This window comes from Argopecten irradians, chromosome 4 (assembly GCF_041381155.1).
Source record: "Argopecten irradians isolate NY chromosome 4, Ai_NY, whole genome shotgun sequence".
Taxonomy (NCBI): Eukaryota; Metazoa; Mollusca; class Bivalvia; order Pectinida; family Pectinidae; genus Argopecten; species Argopecten irradians.
Genome location: NC_091137.1, coordinates 11,760,533 through 11,784,667, shown reverse-complemented (window position 1 = coordinate 11,784,667; position 24,135 = coordinate 11,760,533). Strand labels below are relative to the sequence as shown.

At 37.2% G+C, this 24,135-nt stretch overlaps 2 protein-coding genes across 2 annotated transcripts in view; both read right to left on the bottom strand.

The window, feature by feature from the left end:
• The window catches only part of LOC138322098 (protocadherin Fat 4-like), a gene marked incomplete at its 5' end in the record, with an annotated part of 44,527 nt that extends 25,630 nt beyond the window's left edge, over positions 1 to 18,897 (bottom strand). Inside the window, 23 exons of the mRNA XM_069266154.1 lie at positions 386 to 676; positions 919 to 1,021; positions 1,265 to 1,417; positions 1,741 to 1,844; positions 2,370 to 2,547; positions 3,592 to 4,132; positions 4,424 to 4,657; positions 5,187 to 5,618; positions 6,330 to 6,577; positions 6,821 to 6,937; positions 7,118 to 7,225; positions 7,529 to 8,763; positions 9,167 to 9,238; positions 9,561 to 9,749; positions 9,976 to 10,133; positions 11,067 to 11,131; positions 11,557 to 11,669; positions 12,012 to 12,152; positions 12,679 to 12,810; positions 13,081 to 13,224; positions 13,538 to 13,678; positions 17,623 to 18,306; positions 18,399 to 18,897. Of these exons, the coding sequence (XP_069122255.1) occupies positions 386 to 676; positions 919 to 1,021; positions 1,265 to 1,417; positions 1,741 to 1,844; positions 2,370 to 2,547; positions 3,592 to 4,132; positions 4,424 to 4,657; positions 5,187 to 5,618; positions 6,330 to 6,577; positions 6,821 to 6,937; positions 7,118 to 7,225; positions 7,529 to 8,763; positions 9,167 to 9,238; positions 9,561 to 9,749; positions 9,976 to 10,133; positions 11,067 to 11,131; positions 11,557 to 11,669; positions 12,012 to 12,152; positions 12,679 to 12,810; positions 13,081 to 13,224; positions 13,538 to 13,678; positions 17,623 to 18,306; positions 18,399 to 18,897 (6,082 nt within the window). The remainder of the gene's footprint in view (positions 1 to 385; positions 677 to 918; positions 1,022 to 1,264; positions 1,418 to 1,740; positions 1,845 to 2,369; positions 2,548 to 3,591; positions 4,133 to 4,423; positions 4,658 to 5,186; positions 5,619 to 6,329; positions 6,578 to 6,820; positions 6,938 to 7,117; positions 7,226 to 7,528; positions 8,764 to 9,166; positions 9,239 to 9,560; positions 9,750 to 9,975; positions 10,134 to 11,066; positions 11,132 to 11,556; positions 11,670 to 12,011; positions 12,153 to 12,678; positions 12,811 to 13,080; positions 13,225 to 13,537; positions 13,679 to 17,622; positions 18,307 to 18,398) is intronic.
• On the bottom strand, positions 14,848 to 17,611 carry LOC138321995 (uncharacterized). Its single transcript, XM_069266057.1, has 2 exons — positions 17,525 to 17,611; positions 14,848 to 17,300 (listed from the first exon to the last, which is right to left on the bottom strand). Exons 1-2 carry the CDS (start codon positions 17,609 to 17,611, stop codon positions 15,543 to 15,545), a joined length of 1,845 nt encoding a protein of 614 aa, XP_069122158.1. The 3' UTR covers positions 14,848 to 15,542.
• Positions 18,898 to 24,135: the final 5,238 nt, after the last annotated feature.

Below are 24,135 nucleotides of genomic sequence, written 5' to 3'. Positions count from 1 at the left end.
CGAGACATTTCGTACCTGCGCACTATAGATGTAAACAAACATGCAGACGAACACGTTGTGTTATTTCGGACTGAAGAAGGCCCTATAGTGACTGAATATATATTCCATAAACATGATTTTGATTTTACTTTGAATTTATTTTGGCCTTTTATTTTGGATTATTAATATACTAGCTTTATACCGTTTTTACCTCATTATCATATATAAAACAATACTCAAAGAGAGTAGCTCTGTCAATATATAGTTGCATACCTTTTTACGCAGGTAAATCTAACACTTCATGTTGTGTTATGAATGCATTTGAGTAGGCATTCTAGAAGCATAAACCAGATTTCATTGCCATCTACCTTCATTGTCAGTACTATAACAATACCCTGTACCTTACCTAATGAAAAACGTATATCTGTTGACTCCGCATCAGTTGCCCTTATTTCATCGATGATCACGTGATCAATAACTGCATCACGTGACACATTGACGGCATAGTCTGTAATTGTAAACACTGGTGAGTTGTCGTTGACGTCTGTAACTGTGACCTTGACATTCACGGTATTGTTAAGAGTTGGAGTTCCTTTATCGGATACCACTACTTCGCATTCATAACCTGTCGTTTGTTCATAGTCGAGTTCCGACACCAGTGTAAAGATAATTTTGAAGACGTCTCCCGTTGCTATTTCTACGACAAAAGATACATGCATCATAACATCTTTATATATACGAAATTCTATAAATGTAATACTGAAAAATCGAATATAATCACGAAGAAAATCATTAAACGAAGACAACAGCTATTTTTCCTTTTTTTTCCCCAGAAAAATATTTCCCCAAGAAACAAGTAAAATTTCGAAGGGCTTCCAAGGTTGGGCTTTGGGGTTAGACTTCATGAATAACAGTTTTATTATTTATAATTATACCTACCAACTTTGGCTGTGAATGGACAAGAAGTGCCTTGTGCTAGTGCTATATCAACATCTCCATTTTCTCCGATATCATCATCAGTAATGCGACCAAAAGGATCGGTCTGAAATAAAAGTCAATTATTAACATTTTAAAGTTAACATGGTGTTACATCAACCCCACTGAAAGACGAAATTTAGTTTTCGAATAAGACAAATGAGACATTATTAAAATTTAAGAAACATCTTTAGAGAATTAAATGTTAGTTATTTTTATACGCTCTGCCTCGATTATTAATTAATACATACACACTTCCTTAAATCTCAGTGAAAACCCCTCACCACCCCTTGTATGGAATCCTTCTCACCTGGTCACTGATGCGAAAATCCTCCTTAACTGTGATTTCATACTTTCCTGATGGGAGAAGATCACTGAAAAGAGGTCTATTGTCGTTAACATCCAAAACAGTCACCTCTATCGGAACGACCGCAGAAAAGCTGGGACTCCCTCCGTCTGTTGCCTAGCAACAACATAAAAAGATTTATGAGTCGTAGTGCGTGTTGCAAATATTATCCCTAAATATGATAGATAGAAAATCAAAAAGTTTCGCCATTAAACTTTTATTACAAAAATTATGTTCACGGATGTATTATCTGCGCTTTTCACATGATTAAACAATCGGAGTAGTTGACAGGTAACTAAGCAGAACCTATTACTATTAAAAGTTAGCTCTATATAGACAAAGAAGCATATTTGAATGAAGTGATATGTTTTCGTAATTTGTAATTTGACTTTAGATGCTTGCGCTCACGATATGAATGAGGAAAGAAAAAAAACAAATACCTGTATTGAGAAACTGCAGAAACGAAATAATACCTCTCGGTCCAGGTTTTTACTCAAAGATACTTTACCAGATATTGAATTTACAATGAAGTGGCTTGAGCATTCTATAAAGAACAAAAATATCATCATAAAAGTCAATATGACGATTATCAAAAAGGCATGGATACAGTGTCTGATCATACTATAGGCCTCACATTCGTGCATATTGGTAAAGGAGTAAACCATATTCTCAAATTTCTGACCTTAGTTTTGGATTAATTTAACAAAAACATTTGTTCCACGTGCAGATATTGCAAATATATCACTTTTAATAACATGTGCGAACTTAAGAAAATTAGTAAAATTCTGTTTCATATTCGGATATGAAAGGATATAACAAGAAACTATTTCTTGGAACCGAAATTGCACCTCTGACTGTATTCTACCAAGGTAAATGATAAAGGCTAGTTAGGTATTTCATTTTACACTTTCTGATCTTTAACCCTGACCTCTACCACTGAAATCGCTATGAACTCAACTAACTGATATATTCATGCAAAGTATGACAAATTGATATCCCTTCTTTTCTTCTTTTCAGCTTTATATACAACCTCACGAACTCATTTTATCGAGATCATTTTGTAACTTACCCTCAGAGCCAATAACAGAATAGGTAATTCTTTTGTTTATTCCGGCATCTTTGTCCGTAGCACTGACGTTCACAATACCACTATTAATGGGCGTGTCCTCGGGCACTATTTGGCGGTACTTGTCTATTGAACCAAAAGTGGGAGGGTTGTCGTTCTTGTCAATCACCGTCAACGTTACCTTATGAAACACAGAATTATCAGAATAATAAAAGATTACTTTCCTTAATCAGACATTTATAGAATTATCACTATCATAATAAAAATATTGCATTTATTAAACATAAAAGGAACTACTCCAAAATAGTTAAAATAATATGGTTACTAGGTACAGCATAAAGATGCTAAAATATTATGCGAGTATGCTATCTTTTTTAATATATTCCAAACCTTGAGAATTTAAATTACACAACAGAATCCATAATGAAAGACATTTTCTTTTATCGTGATTCTGTGAACCTAAGCTAATATCCAAATTATTATATTACAATCCAAGATATTGTCTTTCTCTACCTTTTCATAACCTAAAGCGTTAGTCGACTTTAGTCAGAGCAAGTTACTACACATACGCTCGCACATATTGATGAGGAGTTTACAACTTAAACTTGCTACAATATGTTCCTATCTTCTCATTGCAGCTTAGCATTCCATTCCATTCAATACCCGGTTCTTTTCTCCGAGTAGTTTTAGGTGTCTATACATTGATTATTTTGTGCATATAAAGACAGTTTTTATCGTTTAGAGTTTGAATTACGATTTTGTGATACGTAATTGTTTTCAAACTTTTAAGGTTACAGAGTTAGACACAGCTTGGTCATATATATGCTATAGTAAAGCAGTCTCACACCGAACATTGTATCAGCTAGAGCAGTTTATCAAGATTTCGGTCTGATCAGATATTTTATATGTTCATCATACTTGTTGCTTCTTCGTGTCAGCGACACAAATTTTAGCATTCACATTTTATATTCTATATTTGCATATTGCAGAGTTATCTGTCGTTGCGGGTAGGTTATGATTCTGACGTCATGTGTTTGCGAGCGTGACGTCATACTTTTCGGACAAATGATGTGAATTGCACTCACAAAATGATGCTGTAACAATCGATACCTACCCACAAGGGAGCTAACTCTGTTATATGCAAAGACGGAATATCAAGGTTAATTTCATATATCTAGGGGAAGCGGTAAGATATATGGTATGTAATAGTTAATAACTAACTTACTAGCGCTAGATCTGATAGGTCGTCTACTGTAGCACGGACAATAAGGACTGTAGATTGGGTTGTTTCCCGGTCAAAGGGGGCATCAACCTTCACAATACCAGTCGAATCAATTTTCACTTTTTCTGCTCCCGACACTTTGTCAAACACAGCTGGCGTTGACCCAGTAGGAGTAGTGATGCTGTTGGACAATGTTCCTATATTGGGGTTGTCTGTATTCTCCTCGATAGCCATTGGGATGTCCTGAACATTGAACTCCACTTTCTCTTGAGTTGTACTATCTGGAACTATTTCCAATGTCAGTGTGGCGGTAGCGGTCAGAGGGGGATTGCCTCTGTCTGTAGCGGTAAATGTAGCCGTCAGGTTCTGGATAGGGGGATCTGATGAAATGGTACGTAGAACACCGCCTTCGTTTAGGCTAAGGTTTAGCCCAGGTGACAGGGCCATTGCGATAGGCGTGTTGATCTGCCCATTTACACCACTGTCCGCATCCATAACAGTAACTACCATAACTGGCTTCCCAGCTGCATCGAGGAAGTCCGACCTGAAAATGGTTACAGATTAAATTCATGGCAATAGTCTTCTCACAATAATCTCCGTTATCTCTAGAACAGATGACTCGACGGACTTAATTAAAGTGCAAGAACAAGATTTTAAAGTTGCATCAAACTGATTTTAAGGATAGCAAATATGTATGTTGTAAATAGTGTACATTTTGAACACAACCACGAGTAAAAGGTGTTATCTGAGTGAAATGAAGTCATTTTTAATTTGAAGACAACTAAGCATTTATCCTATAACCAATCCAGTTGAAAACAACGTCCTGCAAACTCACTTCCCTATTCTGATGAAATGGGTCCCAGTTGCTAGTTCCTGTTTGAAAGCAGGCGTGTTGTCGTTCACGTCAGTGATAGAGACGGTGACAGTAGCAGAACCACTCCTCGGCGGGTTTCCGCCATCTGTTGCTAAGGTAACGAGTTTATATTCTGTAGTAGTCTCGTAATCTAAACCCTTGCTACAACTAACAACTCCTGCAGCATCTATGGCAAAAAAAACATCATCATTTCCTCTGAAACACAAAAAACTAAGCAAATATAGCTTCCAAAAATTAAAATTGGTACATGTACATAAAATACGTAAGGTCATATTGTACAAAACTTTATAAAGATATATAAACTTTATATGTGGCAGAATAAATTAATTCGTATAATTTCAAAGTGACCGTGCTTCCGCCATTAACGATTAACAGCAAAAGTAACCATACACAACGAAGTAGAATCCTAATAGATATGTGTTAAATGTCCTTGGTTTACATTTGCCTGAAATCAAGTAATGACGCAATATGTAAACGGCCATACACAATCACTAATTATTTGACTTATGATATGACTTATTATATGACGACTTGTGATATTGTTAATGTAATTATGCATTATCTATCCAACGAAAACCTGTACTTTTCTTTGCAAATAACCGTATGTAATAAGATTAAGCAATCAGTTTTTAAAAATGTTGACTAAGCTGTACCCTAGCTCATAACCAGCCCATCCCATGGCTGGTTAACGTATAAAATCATGCGTAAGAATTTGTGAAATTACCCGGTAAAAGAGTATGCAGTTATGGCGCCATTCACACTCTCGTCTGCATCATTGGCGGAAACATTAAATAACGATACACCAATGTGCTCGCAAGCGGCCTCCGATATTTTCACTACCAGCGTTTCCTCATCGAAGACTGGGTCGTTGTCATTGATATCAAGTAGGTTTACTGTCATTGTTGTATTTACACTCAAAGGCGGATTACCATTGTCGCGTGCTAGTACAGTAAAACTATGAACAGGCTTCGTTTCCCTATCCAATACGTGTGCGACAGTAATTTTTCCCGAAAGTCTGTTTTCAATTCGGAAATATCCCGAGTCTCCCTGGATACTGTAGAACAATCTCCCGTTCTCACCAATGTCTGGGTCATTGGCGGTTACTGTGGTAACAACTTCTCCCACCGTTGCTCCTTCACTGATACTTGATGACCTCCTGAAATGTTATAAGTGAGACAGGTTGAAGATTAAATTGCATTAGGTCTTGCAATTCACAAATAATTCCGATATAAAACTATTTCCCCCTTTTCTTCAATAATCTTTAGTTAGAGTTGTTGTGTCTTTTTGATTAGTAAGAAATGAATATCCTGTCTTTTTGGTATTTCAGACTTATCGGTTCGTGCATGTAGCTATTAATTGTTACATGAATAGTTTGCGGAAATAACGCCGTATTCTCCAAAAATATACCTAAATATGTAAGCAATGCATCAAAATTGCCCAAACATGTAATCTGCTATCAGAGACTTACGAGGTTTTCTTAAGTATTATTTTTGCTAAAATTTCAGCCTTTTCTTAGCAACATTTTAAAAATATACCTCAATATGTAAGCAATGCATCAAAATTGCCAAAACATGTAATCTACTATCAGAGACTTACGAGATTTTCTTAAGTATTATTTTTGCTAAAATTTCAGCCTTTTCTTAGCAACATTTTGGTTTGTCTATCAACCTATTATGATATAGTAATGTATTCTACAGAATGTAGCTTTACTTCCGTTATTCAGCTCTTTTCAGCAACAAGGCGAACATTTTCCATGTTATGACACGATGAATCGAATAAAACATTAAAAGGTCGATGTTTTACAGTATGATGATCCATACAAAATCACAACTTAATTATGAACAAATACCCGTCGTTATATACGTACCAGTCTCCTGTGAATGATGGCTGATTATCATTGACGTCAGTCACGCTGATAGTAATACTAACAGAGCCCGTGTTTTCACCGTCGTCAGCAGTGACCGTGAGGACAACAGTATCCGTCGCCTCTCTATCTATCTGAGAGACCGTCGTTATCACGCCAGTCTGTGGGTCTATGGTGAAATCACTACCCGATATAGCAAAGGTAAAGGCTGGGTTCTCGTCCGCATCGGTAGCACTTATGGCAATAGGAAGCTGCAGCAAGAGATGACAATCCAAAGGGGGAATTAAAATAGAGATTATCCAACAGTTCTATGTCACGAAACCATGTAAATAAAAGAAAGCACACCAGCATAGCTGTCTTTGAAGTATAACAATGAAATAAAGAAATCAAAAGCTATGAAATGCTAGTGTATACATCTGTATCAGCAACTTCTGATAGGTAATCTCAAGTATACCAAAAATAACGTCTGATTTTGAAATATAGGACGTTCGTACCTTAACAGTTCTCCCTGTTACGCTGCCCTCCTGTATTTCTCCTTCGTAGTTTGATTGTTCAAATACAGGTGCATTGTCATTGACATCATCAACAGTCACCTCAAGATCTCCGAGTACCTGTTGATTGAGTAATCAGATTTATTTTACATGTGTTACCTTACATAAAATAATATAAATACCTTATCAACTATATAATTAAGTAATGAATATTCAATCTATAAGTTTATCATTCATATTGTTTTCTTAGTGGAACTAAATTCCAAATATTAAAAATCGTACAAAATATTTCAAACTTACAGTGAGAGAACAGGTTGTTTCGCTGCTCTTAAATGCTGTTATCGAGAAATGGAGTTCCTTTTCATTCTCATTTTCCCTGTCTAATCCTTTATTTGTGAATATCTCCCCCTGTATGAAATGCATTGAGCAAAGGTTAGGTTATATCAATTGAGATCAATAAACACGACATAGAGATGCATAGAATAAACAAAATCTATTATCATCATATTCACTTCTGGGTGCTGCTGCGAGCCAGAATCTGTTTATAATAATTGGTCATAGACATAATATGATGAGGAATAGATAATTTGCTTCAAATCAATGATACTAAATGTTGAAAGACTCATGAAAAAAGTTTTTCCTGTAGAAAACACATTTTGATATATAAATCTTGAGCTCTTACAGCATAACCTAACATAAACGATTGATTACCGAAGTCCCGTTGAGGAAAAAGAACTGCTCGGCTCTGCTTCTCGCAAACTCAAAGTCCGTGTAGTCACTGACGTTCGCCGTGCCCACGTATGTTCCGACTGGACTGTTTTCCAGGACATTGGCAGAGAAGGTTTTCCCAAGGTTTGTTCCTGGTTGACGAGCCAGGTTTACAAAGACGTTCACCTTGCTACTCCTCAACCCATCACTTGCTGTGACATTTAGATGGATGTTCGAAGCGTATTTCGACAGCTCACTCATCGCAATAAATGGTATGATTTCTGTTCTCTCCGCTGTCTTTATCACTCCGGTATTGTCAATATTAAAGGATGGACTGTCAATACTGAAGGTCATGGTTGTCATAGTGTCAATATCAGTTGCTGTGACAACGCCGACTAGCAGACCAGGCAGGGAGGTGGGAAATATATCGAAGGAATAGGTATCGGAGGAGAATTGGGGCGGGTTGTCGTTTGTATCTGTTATATGTAAAGTAACCTTTGTTGAGGCAGTCAATGAACACACATTAACTTCAATATTGAATGTTATCGGCGACATTCCACTCTCAAAATCTAAACGTCCAGGTCCCACTCTCACGTCAGAACTCCTGAGAGTTAGGTTTGTAGACGGCAAACCAACAGGTCTCAAAGTAAAAGAATCCGAGATTGAATATTCTAAGACAACTGAACTTATTGAAACGTCTTCCGGTTTCGTTATTTCTATTTCAGCTCTAACGATAACAAGTTTTATTGCAATGGTTCTAGACCCATATGTCACATCAAACCTGTCCATGTACGCAGCAATGTCTGTCTGCCCAGTGAGAGTAGTTAAATTGATGGCGATTCTAGAGTATACACTTTCTCCAATTAACATATATCTCGGTGATGTTGCAGAGTAAGAATTTCCCGACGGTAGGGGAGGCAATTCTGCCAATAATTGTCCAGAGAATGTACCGTCAGTAACGGTAACACATAGCTCTGATGGAATGGAAACATTGGATGAAGTCTCCAATATAGTTACTATTTTATCAGAGACAACCAAATCGCTAAACGACATCTTTGTTTGTACGCCCAACGCAAAGTTTTCTTCTTCGCCGGACAAGAATGAATCTAAAATCACTGTAACGCCGGAGCAATTTACTTCGTACCGGAAGTTATTTTCTGTGAATGCTTTTATGAATGTCACTTCCGGTACTATAGCGCAAAGATTTGCCACTTCGCTTGAGAAAGGAATGGTAAAAACTGAAAAAGATCAAAAAGAGTTAGCAATCATTATTTCCTGTTTTTGAAAACAGCTATTGAATTGCACAGATCACTATATTTAGACGGGAAAGTATTAGACAATTTTTTTAAACATTGAATTATAATTGTGATAATGACACAATGTAGTGAACGAATTAATCTTCTTCACTAATTTACGTTAGATATCGAATTAATGATAACGTAGATATCGAATTAATGATAACGAAATATGATTTATAAATAATCCCCAGTTATGTGACTAAACTACACTTTGGCACCAATGCGGAGGATAAACGAATCATGTAGGATAATTGATAAAATCTACTCGTTAAACATCGTGTTATTATTTAGATATTTACGTACATAACTGAAAGGTATTCGCTATCTTGATAGTTCAACTTACTCTGTGTCCCAGCTTCTTTTGGCACTTGCAACGTCACTGAGAGATTTCGATACGCAAAGAGGTCACGTGGTGCTGAAAAGAACATAGGCATATACGATTGGTATGCAATTATTGACCAAACATTAAGTCCGTTAAATTGCTAATTGCATGTTTTTTGTAGATCATTTAGCAGCAATAAACACATTATATGATGTGGATATTCCTCAGCAAATTTCTCATAAGATAACAACTTTGGGTCGTCTTTAAAAATTTTAGTTTTAAAATTAATTAAGATATACCACATAAAATATCTTGAAACCAAAGTTACATTGCTGTACTACACTAGAAGTTTTGATTCCACTGGAATTTCATTAACTAAAAGTAAAACATTTAATCGAGACATCAAGACACCTACCCGGTGTACAGGTTCTTTGGTCCCTCGTCTGGACGTAACCAGACTCACAACGACAGCTCCAGATACCTGATCTTTCGACGCATGCGCTGTTGGGTGTCATACAGATACCCGTTTCGCTATGATAACCACATCCACCATTGAGAATAATTTCTGTTCTATTAGACGAGCTTGGTGTACAGGGAGTTTGAACTGTCAATGGGTGGAAACTTGATTATATTAAAATAACAAAATCATTGACTAAAATGACTTTTTTTGCAATGGCATATAACTTTATAGTTCTTTAGATTCAGCTCAAATAACAAAAATACATTTACTGTATATATTCTTGTAAGTCTGTGCTTGTGTCAGTTTCGACCTATGGAATCAGCAGTTGTTAAACTCTCTACCCTTTCTTCCATTCAGTAGTCATGCCTACCTGTTTCATTGAAATTGATGGAGTTAGGGTCGATATTTGTGATAAATCCTAGATTGTTAATCTCATTCTTTTGGCCATTTACAACAGCTTCCTGCAGCTTCTCTGGGGTTACCGGGTTGGAAAGCGTCGTTTGGTATTCAATGTTAACACTGCCCGGTCTGCAAAAAAAATCATAAATAATTATTGATTGAATCTTATAATACTGAACTTTTAATATTTAATATACGCATAAAAGAAATGTACCTGTATATCATAATATAGAAAATAGAAAAAAATACAATCCATTGTCAAGATTATCAGCTGTTCATGTATGTGAATGGAGAAACTCGATACTTGTTAAAGATGTAATTTTCGTTATTAATTGGCTGATGTCCTGGTGACGCTGGCATTGAGATGAGATGGTTTTATGACAATGTTACTGAGTGGTGTAAAGAAAGAGAACATGTTAATAGTGGTATAATTTGGTTGATTGCGAGCGTTATTGTTGGTTTACGATGTTTTTGGGGCGAGGTGGTAGAATTCGAGCGTTATGGGTGAATTACGATGGTATTGGGGCGAGGTGGAAGAAGGGTGGCGTTAATGGTAGTTTGTGCTTGTATTGGGACGAGATGGTAGAAAGAGGGCGTTAATGGTAGTTTGTGGTGGTATTGGGACAAAGTGGTAGAAAGAGGGTGTGAATGGTAGGTTGTGGTGGTATTGGGACGAGGTAGTAGAAAGAGGGCGTTAATGGGGGTTTGTGGTGATATTAGGGCGAGGTGGTAGAAAGAGGGCGTTAATGTTAGTCTGTGGTGGTATTGGGACGAGGTGGTAGAAAGAGGTCTTTAATAGTGGTTTGTGGTGGTATTGGGGCGTGGTGATAGAAAAAGGGCGTCAATGGTAGTTTGTGGTGGTATTTGGGCGAGGTGATAGAAAGAGGGCTTTAACAGTAGTTTGTGGTGGTATTTGGGCGAAGTGGTAGAAAGAGGGCGTTAATGGTTGTTTGCGCTAGATTAAGGACAAGATGATATATAGTAAGCGTTATTGGTGATAATTTAACATTCTAGGGATTGGTAAATTAAGTAAATTAAAGATTAGAGTGAAATTCAACTTACGATAAACGAATCAACACAACTGCCAGCACAACATTGCCAAGTCCACTTTGCAGTATAATTTTAAGCTGCATAAAACAACAAATGGATACTACTGAAGGATATTGTATTATTCCATGAAATAAATAACAAAATGTATAAGAATACTTTAAAATGCTTACGTTAGCCTATATATAATGATGTTTCCTTAAGTTGTTAATTTGCGTTGCAGTGCAACTCATTTTATATGGTATAAGTTCCTTTAATCCGTATTTGCCTATGAGAGTTATGTTTTTGCAGATAAATATTGTTATGCCATGTATTTGTAATTATGGCGCGCCATAGTTTGTAGAGAAAAGATGTAAATTTACTCATAAACTAATGATGTAATATTTGGCACCAACCCACAAAGCGGTGATTCGATATATGCGAAGATGGAATAAAACATAAATATATCTGGTATTACTCCATAACATTTATACGCTGAAAATCAATATAAACCAGATATCCTTACGTCTGCTGCTATTTGTAGAGAGACCGCACTGTTAAGGTCGTTCATTTCAATACTGAAGGTCTGAGTCAGTGTTAAACTGCAAACATACACCTTCAGTTCCGGTTCGCTGGTTCCTACAATAAACCGGGGTTTAGTAACACAACAGTGTGCAAAGAAGGAGAATATGTTTATTACAAAAACTGCCTTTACATACAGAAAGAAATGCTTATTTCAGTAAAGGAAAACATACTCGAAATTTAAAAAAAAACTACATTTACTTATATTTATTTGAGCTGTATTCTAAAGAGAGTATTTCACATGTTTATACATTGCCTTAACTACAAATGTCAAATAATTGAATTCGTCTAATATTAGTTCAATTTTGTTTTGTTTTGTTGAAAAGTCATTAAACCATAAAAGGCTTGAAAAGTCATTAAACCATAAAAGGCTATGTTATCAATGTTATAAAACCATACTTGGCGCGCATGTGCCATCGGCTTCTGCGCCGTTGGTGTCGTAAAAGTTGGCTTGACAAGCACACGTGCCTTCCCGGCATTCTGAGTTAGCTTCTCCGCATTCACCTTCCACATTGTAACACTGTTCCCCAAGGACTAGTACTAAGTAAACCAGACGTGGTATTAGTGACAGAGGAGAGAAATAGTTATCAAACATTCATCAAAATTCATCTTAATAATGAGCGTAATGTATTGAATTATAATGGACCGTGGCGGCCGTGTGGTTAACACAAGCCCCTCCTCCTCCCCCCACCCCACCCCCAACCCCCACTTCTGAGTCGCGAGTACGAATGTCATGTGGGGCAGTTGCCAGATACTATGCTAAGCCATTTTGATATTTAATACATAATAGCTTAAGTTAAAAAGTTATTTAGCTTAAGCTAAAAAGATTTCAACTTAAGTTAAAAAAAGTATTTTTTGCATTATCACTTTTTTCACTTAAGTCAAACCTGACGCGTCACTAAATCCTTGCTGTTAATATAACGGTAAACTAATCAAATCAAACCTAGTGTACTGAGTAACTAGACGTCTTTGATCTGCAAGGTGTTGATATTTTGAATGATCTTTTAAACCATTTAGCAATCGATGAAAATTTGGTTTGACATTTAAGTGGTGAAGCATCACTTACGTTCAGCACACTGGCTTCCTAGCTTGTAAAATCCCGAATCACACGTACAGGTATTACTGTCTCCACATCTCGAGTTTGTATTGGCACACTGGTTGATTACACCAGGGGAACAGCTAGCACCTAGAGCTAGTTCTGTATTGATAAGATACAACATCAAATACTCTGTCATTTCACTTACCACATCTTTACTTATGATTCGATGCTGTAATTAATTTAGTGTTGAACTGTATTAATTTTATTGAATAAAGAAATAACGATAATCAATGAACAGAGGGACCATTTCATATAATTCTATAATTCTAAAATGTCTTTGAATATATTTTAGAATATGTCATGAAAGGCAATGGGAGAATGCCTACAAATGTTAATTTCTATGTGAAGTGGTATTAGACTATGACTTACGCGGTAGACAACTCCCAGCTGGGCTCCTGTAGTAACTCCCCTTACAGGAACACGTCACCAAACCGCTATCTACACTACATTTGGCGTTCGGGTCGACACACTGGTCAGGGATACCCAAGGTACACGTCTGGCCGAGGGCTAGTTCTGAAAATCACACAGTAGACTGTCAGAAAGATTTACAATCAAAACTGTATAGTTTTTATGCTATATTTCTGGTACGGAGAAATTTCGTCATCGTACATTTATGGTTTTTCTTTCGTATTATTATCATTACTTATCATATTAACTATAGCAACCTCTGACTTCGGAATGGAGCTGAGATAATAATTTCCGAAACGCAATGATGCAGATAGGACGACATTATTATGTGAGAATATATGCGAAGATGTAACTTCATTTGACACTAAAACAAAGCTAAAAAATGACAGTTCATCGTTGAAAAATACGTGTCACCTACTGCTTAGACAGATTCCGGCATCAGCATATCCGTTCGAGTCAAAGTGGCTGTTTGCACATGCACACAGCCCCTGCACACACTCGGAATTGGATTCGTTACAAGCGGTCGGTGTGAGGGAACAATTCCCACCGAGAGGTATTTCTGTTTGTAATAGATTTAAAACAAAGTAGGGCTAAAATGATAACAGGAATGGGTTTCAGGCAATTGATATCTTCAACGTAAATAATTCCTGATATTTAAGACATATAACATCGAATTAAATCTAATAGAAAAGGAAAATTCCATAACCAAATGTGCTTCTAGAAAAAGCAACAACTGAAATGATAGAACAGACGTGGTGATTTCATTAATACGATATATTATTTATAGTCCAGGGTTACTAAACACGCGAAGTATAATAGAATGACCACCAAAGCGATTAACATCGATATCTATTAAAACTATTTAATAGGATCAAAATGCAAAAAAAAGTATAATGCTAATTATTACTAACACATGGATAAAATCAACAACATAGCGTAGGTGATTTACACATCAACATTGACATAATATAGCATATCAATATCAATAAAGAACATATAAACATTGATGATGAACACAAAGACATTGATGATGAACACATAACCATTTATAATGAACATATAAACATTTATAATGAACACATAAACATTAATAATGAACATGTAAACATGTATAATGAACATGTAACATTAATAATGAACATGAACACATTAACATTAATAATGAACATATAAACATTGATAATGAACATGTAAACATTGATAATGAACATGAACACATAACATTAATAATGAACATATAAACATTGATAATGAACATGTAAACATTGATAATGAACATGTAACATTAATAATGAACATGAACACATAAACATTAATAATGAACATATAAACATTGATAATGAACATGTAAACATTGATAATGAACATGTAACATTAATAACATACTGTATTAATGATACATAATGTAAAACATAAGATAATAACATTGAATAATGAACATGAACACATAAACATTATATAATTAACATAACATGATAAATACATTACTAAAGAATGAACATGAACACATTAATAATGAACATGTAACATTATAATGAAATGAATATAAACTAACATGAACATGTAAACATTAATAATGAACATGATTAAACATTATGAAATGAACATGTAAACATTGAATAATGAACATTAAACATTAATAATGAACATGTAAACATTAATAATGAACATATAAACATTGATAATGAACATATGATGAACACATGAATATTGATAATGAACATTTAACATTGATAATTAATGGATAAATGATCATTAATAATGAACATTTAACCACTGACTCTATAATACAAAAAATAATATGAACACTGAAATTGGAGACAATTAGTATGGTAAATGTAATAAATACCTCTAGATATAGACAGTACATGCATTAACTAATATAAACCGAACACAATGACAAAACACTTCATAGATGCTGATAATACCCACTGAAACAGTTATGCAAATCCGTTGAAAAATACATCATAAACCTACAAATTGGGAAATAATATAACACTACCAATATTTACTTTATGTCAAAGGTAACATGCACTTCAAGCCACCAATTTTACAACATCTACAATATTCTCAACAGAAAATAAATAAGCCCCTGAGAACAATATCCCGAAGAATAACCATTTATGTTCATGGATCACAGCAAAACGTTTACCCCGACTTTATTTAATGTATTATGTACAACAATATATACCAAAATACAGATGAGTTGAAAACGACATTTAAAGACCAAGATTTTTGTTGTTACGTAAAAACAGTGTCTGTTCAAGTGTATTAGTGTAGTAGTCAGGGGAGACTATCTAACCTTTCCGTCCAAAACAAACCTTCCAACAATTTCCAAGAGATTGTTGTTATTCTCGTTACCACCATATTTAAATCACACAATTTCCCCAGAAATGACTTAATTTCTCAAGCTGGCAAACCTTTCACCCATCAGAAATATTACCTGGGTGTGGGGATATATCTGGTATCTCAGTGGTACAGACTATAGTCGCAGATGTAGTTTTAGTGTTAGATGTAGCACCAGAAGGCACAGGTTTGAAACTGGAAGTGGTTGTGGGTGTAGAACTGGTAGTGGTTGTGAGTGTAGAACTGGTAGTGGTGGTGGGTGTAGAACTGGAAGTGGTTGTGGGTGTAGAACTGGTAGTGGTTGTGGGTGAAGAACTGGTAGTGGTTGTAGGTGTAGAACTGGTAGTGGCTGTTGGTGTAGAAGTGGTAGTGGTTGTGTGTGTAGAACTGATAGTGGTTGTGAGTGTAGAACTGGTAGTGGTTGTGGGTGTAGAGCTGGTAGTGGTTGTGAGTGTAGAACTGGTAGCGGTTTTGGGTGTAGAGCTGGTAGTGGTTGTGGTCGTAGAACTGGTAGCGGTTGTGGGTGTAGAACTGGTAGTGGTTGTGGGTGTAGAACTGGTAGTGGTTGTGAGTGTAGAACTGGTAGTGGTTGTGGGTGTAGAACTGGTAGTGGTTGTGAGTGTAGAACTGGTAGTGGTTGTGGATGTAGAGCTGGTAGTGGTTGTGGTCGTAGAACTGGTAGCGGTTGTGGGTGTAGAGCTGGTAGTGGTTGTGGTCGTAGAACTGGTAGCGGTTGTGGGTGTAGAACTAGAAGTGGTTGTGAGTGTAGAACTGGTAGCGGTTGTGGGTGTAGAACTGGTAGTGGTTGTGGGTGTAGAGCTGGTAGTGGTTGTGGGTTTAGAACTGGTAGTGGTTGTTGGTGTAGAACTGGTAGTGGTTGTGGGTGTAGAACTGGTAGCGGTTGTGGGTGTAGAACTGGTAGTGGTTGTGAGTGTAGAACTGGTAGTGGTTGCAAGTGTAGAACTGGTAGTGGTTGTGGGTGTAGAACTGGTAGTGGTTGTGGGAGTATAACTGGTAGTGGTTGCAAGTGTAGAACTGGTAGTGGTTATGGGTGTAGATCTGGAAGTGGTTTGGGGTGTAGAACTGGTAGAGGTTGTTGGTGTAGAACTGGTAGTGGTTGTGGGTGTAGAACTGGTAGTGGTTGCAAGTGTAGAACTGGTAGTGGTTATGGGTGTAGATCTGGAAGTGGTTTTGGGTGTAGAACTGGTAGTGGTTGTGGGTGTAGAACTGGTAGTGGTTGCAAGTGTAGAACTGGTAGTGGTTATGGGTGTAGATCTGGAAGTGGTTGTGGGTGTAGAACTGGTAGTGGTTTTGGGTGTAGAACTGGTAGTGGTTGTGGGTGTAGAACTGGTAGTGGTTGTGGGTGTAGAACTGGTAGTGGTTGTGGGTGCAGAACTGGTAGTGGTTGTGGGTGTAGAACTAGAAGTGATTGTGGATGTAGAACTGGTAGTGGTTGTGGGTGTAGAACTGGTAGTGGTTGTGGTCGTAGAACTGGTAGTGGTTGTGGGTGTAGAACTAGTAGTGGTTGTGGGTGTAGAACTGGTAGTGGTTGTGGATGTAAAACTGGTAGTGGTTGTGGGTATAGAACTGGTAGTGATTGTGGATGTAGAACTGGTAGTGGTTGTGAATGTAGAACACAAGTGGCTGTTGGGGTAAAACTGGTACTGGTTGTGGGTGTAGAACTGGTAGTGGTTGTGGGTGTAGAATAGGTAGTGGTGTGGGTATAGAACTGGTAGAGGTTGTGGGTGTAACTGTAGTAGGTTTGGGTGAAGCAACTGTTGTGTTAGTATCGGATGTATGAGTTGTTGATGTAGTAGTTGTAATATCCGGTGTATCTGTTATTGGTGTAGTAGTTGTTGTGTTATTGGTTGTATCAGTTTCCGTTGGAAGTGTATCTGTCAATGTAGGTTTTGTAATTCTATGTGGTGAGGAAACTACAGTTGTTGATGCTTTAGTTGTAGTTGTATAGAATTTTGTTGGCGTCGTAGTTTCAACTGAAAGGAAATAACATTGAAATTTGTTTCATGTCTTAGCATATTTCGTTTCAATCGATTCGTACTGAAGAACATAAGCGAGGAATCCTTTGGGTGTAAAATATCCATTCACAGGTACGCTGTGACATAGTGTTGAACATAAACAAAGACATGCTTAACTTACCTTCAGGTTCCTGCGTTGTAGTTGTTGGTGTGGTAGTTGTAGGTGTAGTAGTTGTAGGTGTGGTAGTGGTAGGTGTAGTAGTTGTAGTTGTAGGTGTAGTAGTTGTAGGTGTGGTAGTGGTAGTTGTAGGTGTGGTAGTGGTAGGTGTAGTAGTGGTAGTAGTAGTTGTAGGTGTGGTAGTAGTAGTTGTAGGTGTGGTAGTGGTAGTTGTAGGCGTGGTAGTGGTAGTGTTAGGCGTGGTAGTGGTAGTTGTAGGCGTGGTAGTGGTAGTTGTAGGTGTGGTGGTGGTGGTAGTTGTAGGTGTGGTAGTGGAAGTTGTAGGTGTAGTAGTGGTAGTTGTAGGTTCAGTGGTGGTAGTTTTAGGTTCAGTTGTGGTAGTTTTAGGTTCAGTTGTGGTAGTTTTAGGTTCAGTGGTGGTAGTTTTAGGTTCAGTGGTGGTAGTTGTAGGTTCAGTTGTGGTAGTTTTATGTTCAGATGTGGTAGTTGTAGGTTCAGTTGTAGTGGTTGTAGGTTCAGATGTGGTAGTTGTAGGTTCAGTTGTAGTGGTTGTAGGTTCAGTTGTAGTGGTTGTAGGTTCAGTGGTTGTAGTTATAGGTTCAGTTGTGGTAGTTTTAGGTTCAGTTGTAGTGGTTGTAGGTTCAGTTGTGGTAGTTTTAGGTTCAGATGTGGTAGTTGTAGGTTCAGGTGTAGTTAGTTGTAGTTGTTCAGTTGTGGTAGGTAGTTGTAGGTTCAGTTGTGTGTAGTTGTAGGTTCAGTGGTGGTAGTTGTAGGTTCAGTGGTGGTAGTTGTAGGTTCAGTTGTGGTAGTTTTAGGTTCAGTGGTGGTAGTTGTAGGTTCAGTGGTGGTAGTTGTAGGTTCAGTTGTGGTAGTTTTAGGTTCAGATGTGGTAGTTGTAGGTTCAGGTGTAGTAGTTGTAGGTTCAGTGGTGGTAGTTGTAGGTTCAGTGGTGGTAGTTGTAGGTTCAGTTGTGGTAGTTGTAGGTTCAGTGGTGGTAGTTGTAGGTTCAGTGGTGGTAGTTGTAGGTTCAGTTGTGGTAGTTTTAGGTTCAGATGTGGTAGTTGTAGGTTCAGGTGTAGTAGTTGTAGGTTCAGTGGTGGTAGTTGTAGGTTCAGTTGTGGTAGTTGTAGGTTCAGTGGTGGTAGTTGTAGGTTCAGTGGTGGTAGTTGTAGGTTCAGTTGTGGTAGTTGTAAGTGTAGTGGTGCTGGTTATATCTGCTGTCGTTGTTGTAATAGGTTCAGTCGTAGAATCGGTCGTTGTGTTATCTGAAATAGATTTTCATATATACTAAGAAAAAGTTTAAGAATCGTAATTTATGATGACCGATGACTGTTAATTGTTATACCTGTACACCGCACCACAAACATATACTGAGAAGCGTTAATAGTTGTTGAAGCACACACCAAGCAATAAAAAGGCTAACAGTAAGGAGTTAATAATTAGATTATGATTAGTATTGCTTAGTACAAATCACCATGCAATATTTATATCACTATCTACAGCTTACATTATAAATATAATATATGTAATGTAACATGCGCTTAGTACTTACCAATACCTACCTTCCAACCATTCTTTTGACCATTGACCTCTGTACCAATCCATACATACCTAGAGGACTCTTTACCTACCCCTGGATCATCATTACCACACTGTCAACTGTGCACTGTACCATCGTCTTATCCACTACCAATATCGGTTGTTGTACCATTCAACCCAGCTCCGCTGTGCATTACCATCGAATGTCGTAGTGTCCACCTCTCAGATCATCCTTTCTATCATTCCCGCCACCTACCGCTGCACCCATTCCTGGAGTTGCAGTTGCACATATTTCCTTTATTTGCAACTGTCACATTCCCGCCACCTGCCATTGATGTGCACATTCCCGCCACCTGTCATTGTTGTGCACATTCTCGCCACCTGCCATTGTTGTGCACATTCCCGCCACCTGCCATTGTTGTGCACATTCCCGCCACCTGTCATTGTTGTGCATATTCCCGCCTCCTGTCATTATTGTGCACATTTCCGCCACCTTCCATTGTTGTGCACATTCCCGCCACCTGCCATTATTGTGCACATTCCCGCCACCTGTCATTGTTGTGCACATTCCCGCCACCTGCCATTGTTGTGTACATTCCCGCCACCTGTCATTGTTGTGCATATTCCCGCCTCCTGTCATTGTTGTGCACATTTCCGCCACCTTCCATTGTTGTGCACATTCCCGCCACCTGCCATTGTTGTGCACATTCCCGCCACCTGTCATTGTTGTGCACATTCCAACCAATAAAAATTCCTTTCATGTACATCCTACAATTACAAATGCATAATTATCTGATATGAAAATGTTAAATTGTTTGCTGAATTTGATATTTTACCTTTGTTTACCGATTGACATATTTAATTTCAGTATACCTTCCGTCTCTGAAGAGTCGGATGATGTATTGAGACATTATTGTGTACAATTATGAGATAGTATTGTGTTGTAAGTTTGAAAAAATGGGACTAATTCACGTACCACGTGATACCCGATAACGTTTGTGCGGGACTAGTATCTCCAGTGGTGACGGAACGTAACTCTTTGTAATCTTCCCGCTGAAATGTCGTTATCCCGCGATAACGTCATTTGACGTCATTCCATCACCAATAGAAACAATAGTCCCGCACAAACGTTATCGGGTATCACGTGGTATGTGAATGAGTCCCATTGATAATACATTTTACACAATAGTCGTTCCGGGTATTGTACCAGTGAGCTCGTTCCTTATGTGAATTGTTACTAAAATGGTACAGCACGCTATCGACATAAGCATTTAAACTGTATGTAATAATACGGAGACAAAGCTTTTTGGGACTTCCTAAACGCCCTATTATATCGAGTATTGTATATTATAACAACAAAGAAACGTTGACAAAACATCATGAAGTAATGCAATCTAAACAAGCGTGTTAACAAAGTCGACACTGGCATGAAAATTAAACATTTCAAATCTAGAACCGATTCCACGACCAATGATATTTCTTGTCAAATCAGCGGGAGTCAAAGGTGTTTCGGAGGAGTAAGCGATCTCTTTGTCATATACAAATCTAGGTAAAGTTGTTATCGACCCATGTATCCATATGACATCAAATACAACCGTCTTAAATCTAACTAAAATGACTTTCTAATGTATTATTGTGGTGACCATTCAGTTTAATCTTTGACGTTATTGTATTTATCAATCTGTTTCACTCACATTCTTTTGGGGTATTTTGAATACGATTTATCAAGTGTTTCTTTATGAAATGTTTTATATATGATGGCATTATTTTGATTATTCATTGAATATTTTTCTAGACATATTTTAGAAATTAAAATGATGATCATGATCATGATGATCATGATGATGACAAATTTGACTGTTCATAAAAGTGCAATGAACGGGAAAGGTGTTCCATAATTATGAAAAGTGTCAAGTGAGACATTTCCCGACATGGTGGGAAAATATATATCAAGTCAACAGGCCAACACCCGGGTTATATCGTTGTATCCTGGCAAGCTCCTACAAGACGCCCCACCCACTAACTTCCGGACTAACAAGGCCGATGCAATTTGTGTAGATTGTTGTAAAATTTGCGTAAGCTGAAATGACAATCTTTGTGTGGCTTCATAATATCTGCGCGTTTATTAGTTGACCTCGTCCTATTTTGTCATTACTACTTTTACGCAAAGCTGACATTAGGATGTGTTCACGTGCATCCATCCATCCCCGCCACAACTTCCTGGTCTTTATAAGTATATATATAGATCATTAACCACAAGATAAGGTAAAGAATGCAATATCAAATTACTTGTCGTTTGCACATGGTTGCACGGCTAACCACGAATTTTTTATGCGTGGAATTATTTGAAAGCTTCAAACCACCAAAGAAAATATCCATGGATAATTCATATTATGTAGTATTATATATATATATATATATATACAGTATATATATATATATATATATATATACAGTAATGTAATTACTATTACATTAAAAACCAAACCAAAATAGTCAATGAGCATATTGCACGTTTATGATTTACATGTAAATGGATGCACAGTAACACGTAACAATAGTATTCAGTAAGTTGTTTACCTATCAAAAGTTCTAAGGTCATGCAACATATGCGTACAATCTAGCGTTTCAGTTGAATGTTTACCTTTCTCTTTGTATGTTATTTCAGTTGAAGGAGTAGTCTTTATAATCTGTCCCAGCTTGCGTCCCAGCTGAGCGAGGACCAACAGACATCATTTAAAGTTTCAATTTCACTTCCTAGTAGATACTGATCTACAATTACTATGTATGGAGATATGAAATAAAATAAAATTTACGTATTGCATTTTCATCATTCCTGAAAATCAGCCATGCAATATTTTTCCACATTCTCATTTATAAATCTGTAGGAAAATGAATGCAATTTACCTAAGTAATGAAAGTAGAACAAATATGTAATCTAGTTGTTTTGTAGGCAGTGTAAACGTTACACCATACAAGTACCCGTGTTCATTATTAAAAGATATTTAACCTTTTCAAATACAGTGTCATAAGATTATTGGTTTACCTTGTCAGTATCTTGTGTTTAACGTTTCTTCTTAAATGACTACTCATACCTTTCATTGTAGCTATCATTTCTATTGTTGTTTTGTAATTGTAATCCTATCCTATACATTTGTGTGTGGATATTCTATATGATTGTGTTAAATATTATACATAACAACGTTATGTCATAGGGCACAGGAAATCTTGATTGGTGAAGGGTCATTTGATTTAATCTAATGCGTTTGGAAAATAAAAAGAAATGTTCCTGAAGTGTAACTCAACTTAAAACAACTGGTAGATTAAAAATAATCGTTAAAACATTACACCTTCTTCAGAACCTAATTAACCAATAAATTTATTCGCCACGTTAGGTTTTTTCTTCAAATAATAAAATATAGGGTTCGTTTTTCTAACAAAGAAATAATTAATTTTTATTCAAGAAGCCAAAACCTTATCCTGTAATCCAATGCTTTTGAAAACAAGTTCCAATGAATTTGATTTACATCATTCATCATAATCTAATTATGAAAGACTGTTAACTCCGGTCTCCTGATATCTTACAACTTATGGCCCACTCTATTTAAACTATGTGTTCTAAATTTATTTTTATCCAACACTTTTCCGTGGATTTATTCAACCATTTTACTTTGATCATTAACAAAACAGGCTTTGAGATAATGTTGCTAATCACGTTCTAACACCACGAACAGCTGTGACAAGTCCTATCATTGGGTCCTACTGATCCTTACGACAGCTGTGACAAGTCCTATCATTGGGTCCTACTGATCCTTACAACAGTTGTGACAAGTCCTATCACTGGGTCCTTCTTATCCTTACAACAGCTGTGACAAGTCCTATCACTGGGTTCTACTTATCCCTACAACAGCTGTGACAAGTCCTATCATTGTGTCCTACTTATCCTTACAACAGCTGTGACAAGTCCTATCATTGGTCTACTTCATACAACAGCTGTGACAAGTCCTATCATGTTCTACTTATCCTTACAACAGCTGTGACAAGTCCTATCATTGGGTTCTACTTATCCTTACAACAGCTGTGACAAGTCCTATCATTGTGTCCTACTTATCCTTACAACAGCTGTGACAAGTCCTATCATTGGGTTCTACTTATCCTTACAACAGCTGTGACAAGTCCTATCATTGGGTTCTACTTATCCTTACAACAGCTGTGACAAGTCCTATCATTGGGTTCTACTTATCCTTACAACAGCTGTGACAAGTCCTATCATTGGGTTCTACTTATCCTTACAACAGCTGTGACAAGTCCTATCATTGGGTTCTACTTATCCTTACAACAGCTGTGACAAGTCCTATCACTGGGTTCTACTTATCCTTACAACAGCTGTGACAAGTCCTATCATTGGGTTCTACTTATCCTTACAACAGCTGTGACAAGTCCTATCATTGGGTTCCTACTTATCCTTACAACAGCTGTGACAAGTCCTATCATTGGGTTCTACTTATCCTTACAACAGCTGTGACAAGTCCTATCATTGGGTTCTACTTATCCTTACAACAGCTGTGACAAGTCCTATCATTGGGTTCTACTTATCCTTACAACAGCTGTGACAAGTCCTATCATTGGGTTCTACTTATCCTTACAACAGCTGTGACAAGTCCTATCACTGGGTTCTACTTATCCTTACAACAGCTGTGACAAGTCCTATCATTGGGTTCTACTTATCCTTACAACAGCTGTGACAAGTCCTATCATTGGGTTCTACTTATCCTTACAACAGCTGTGACAAGTCCTATCATTGGGTTCTACTTATCCCTACAACAGCTGTGACAAGTCCTATCATTGGGTTCTACTTATCCTTACAACAGCTGTGACAAGTCCTATCATTGGGTTCTACTTATCCTTACAACAGCTGTGACAAGTCCTATCATTGGGTTCTACTTATCCTTACAACAGCTGTGACAAGTCCTATCA

Bases quoted from the DNA above. Each gene is read 5' to 3' on its own strand.
- LOC138321995 (XM_069266057.1), bottom strand. From the start codon at position 17,611: ATGTCTTTGTTTATGTTCAACACTATGTCACAGCGTACCTGTGAATGG. The intron at 17,301-17,524 runs GTACGAATCGAT...CACCAATAACAG, and splicing joins TTCCTCGCTTATGTTCTTCA to ATACACCGGATATTACAACT.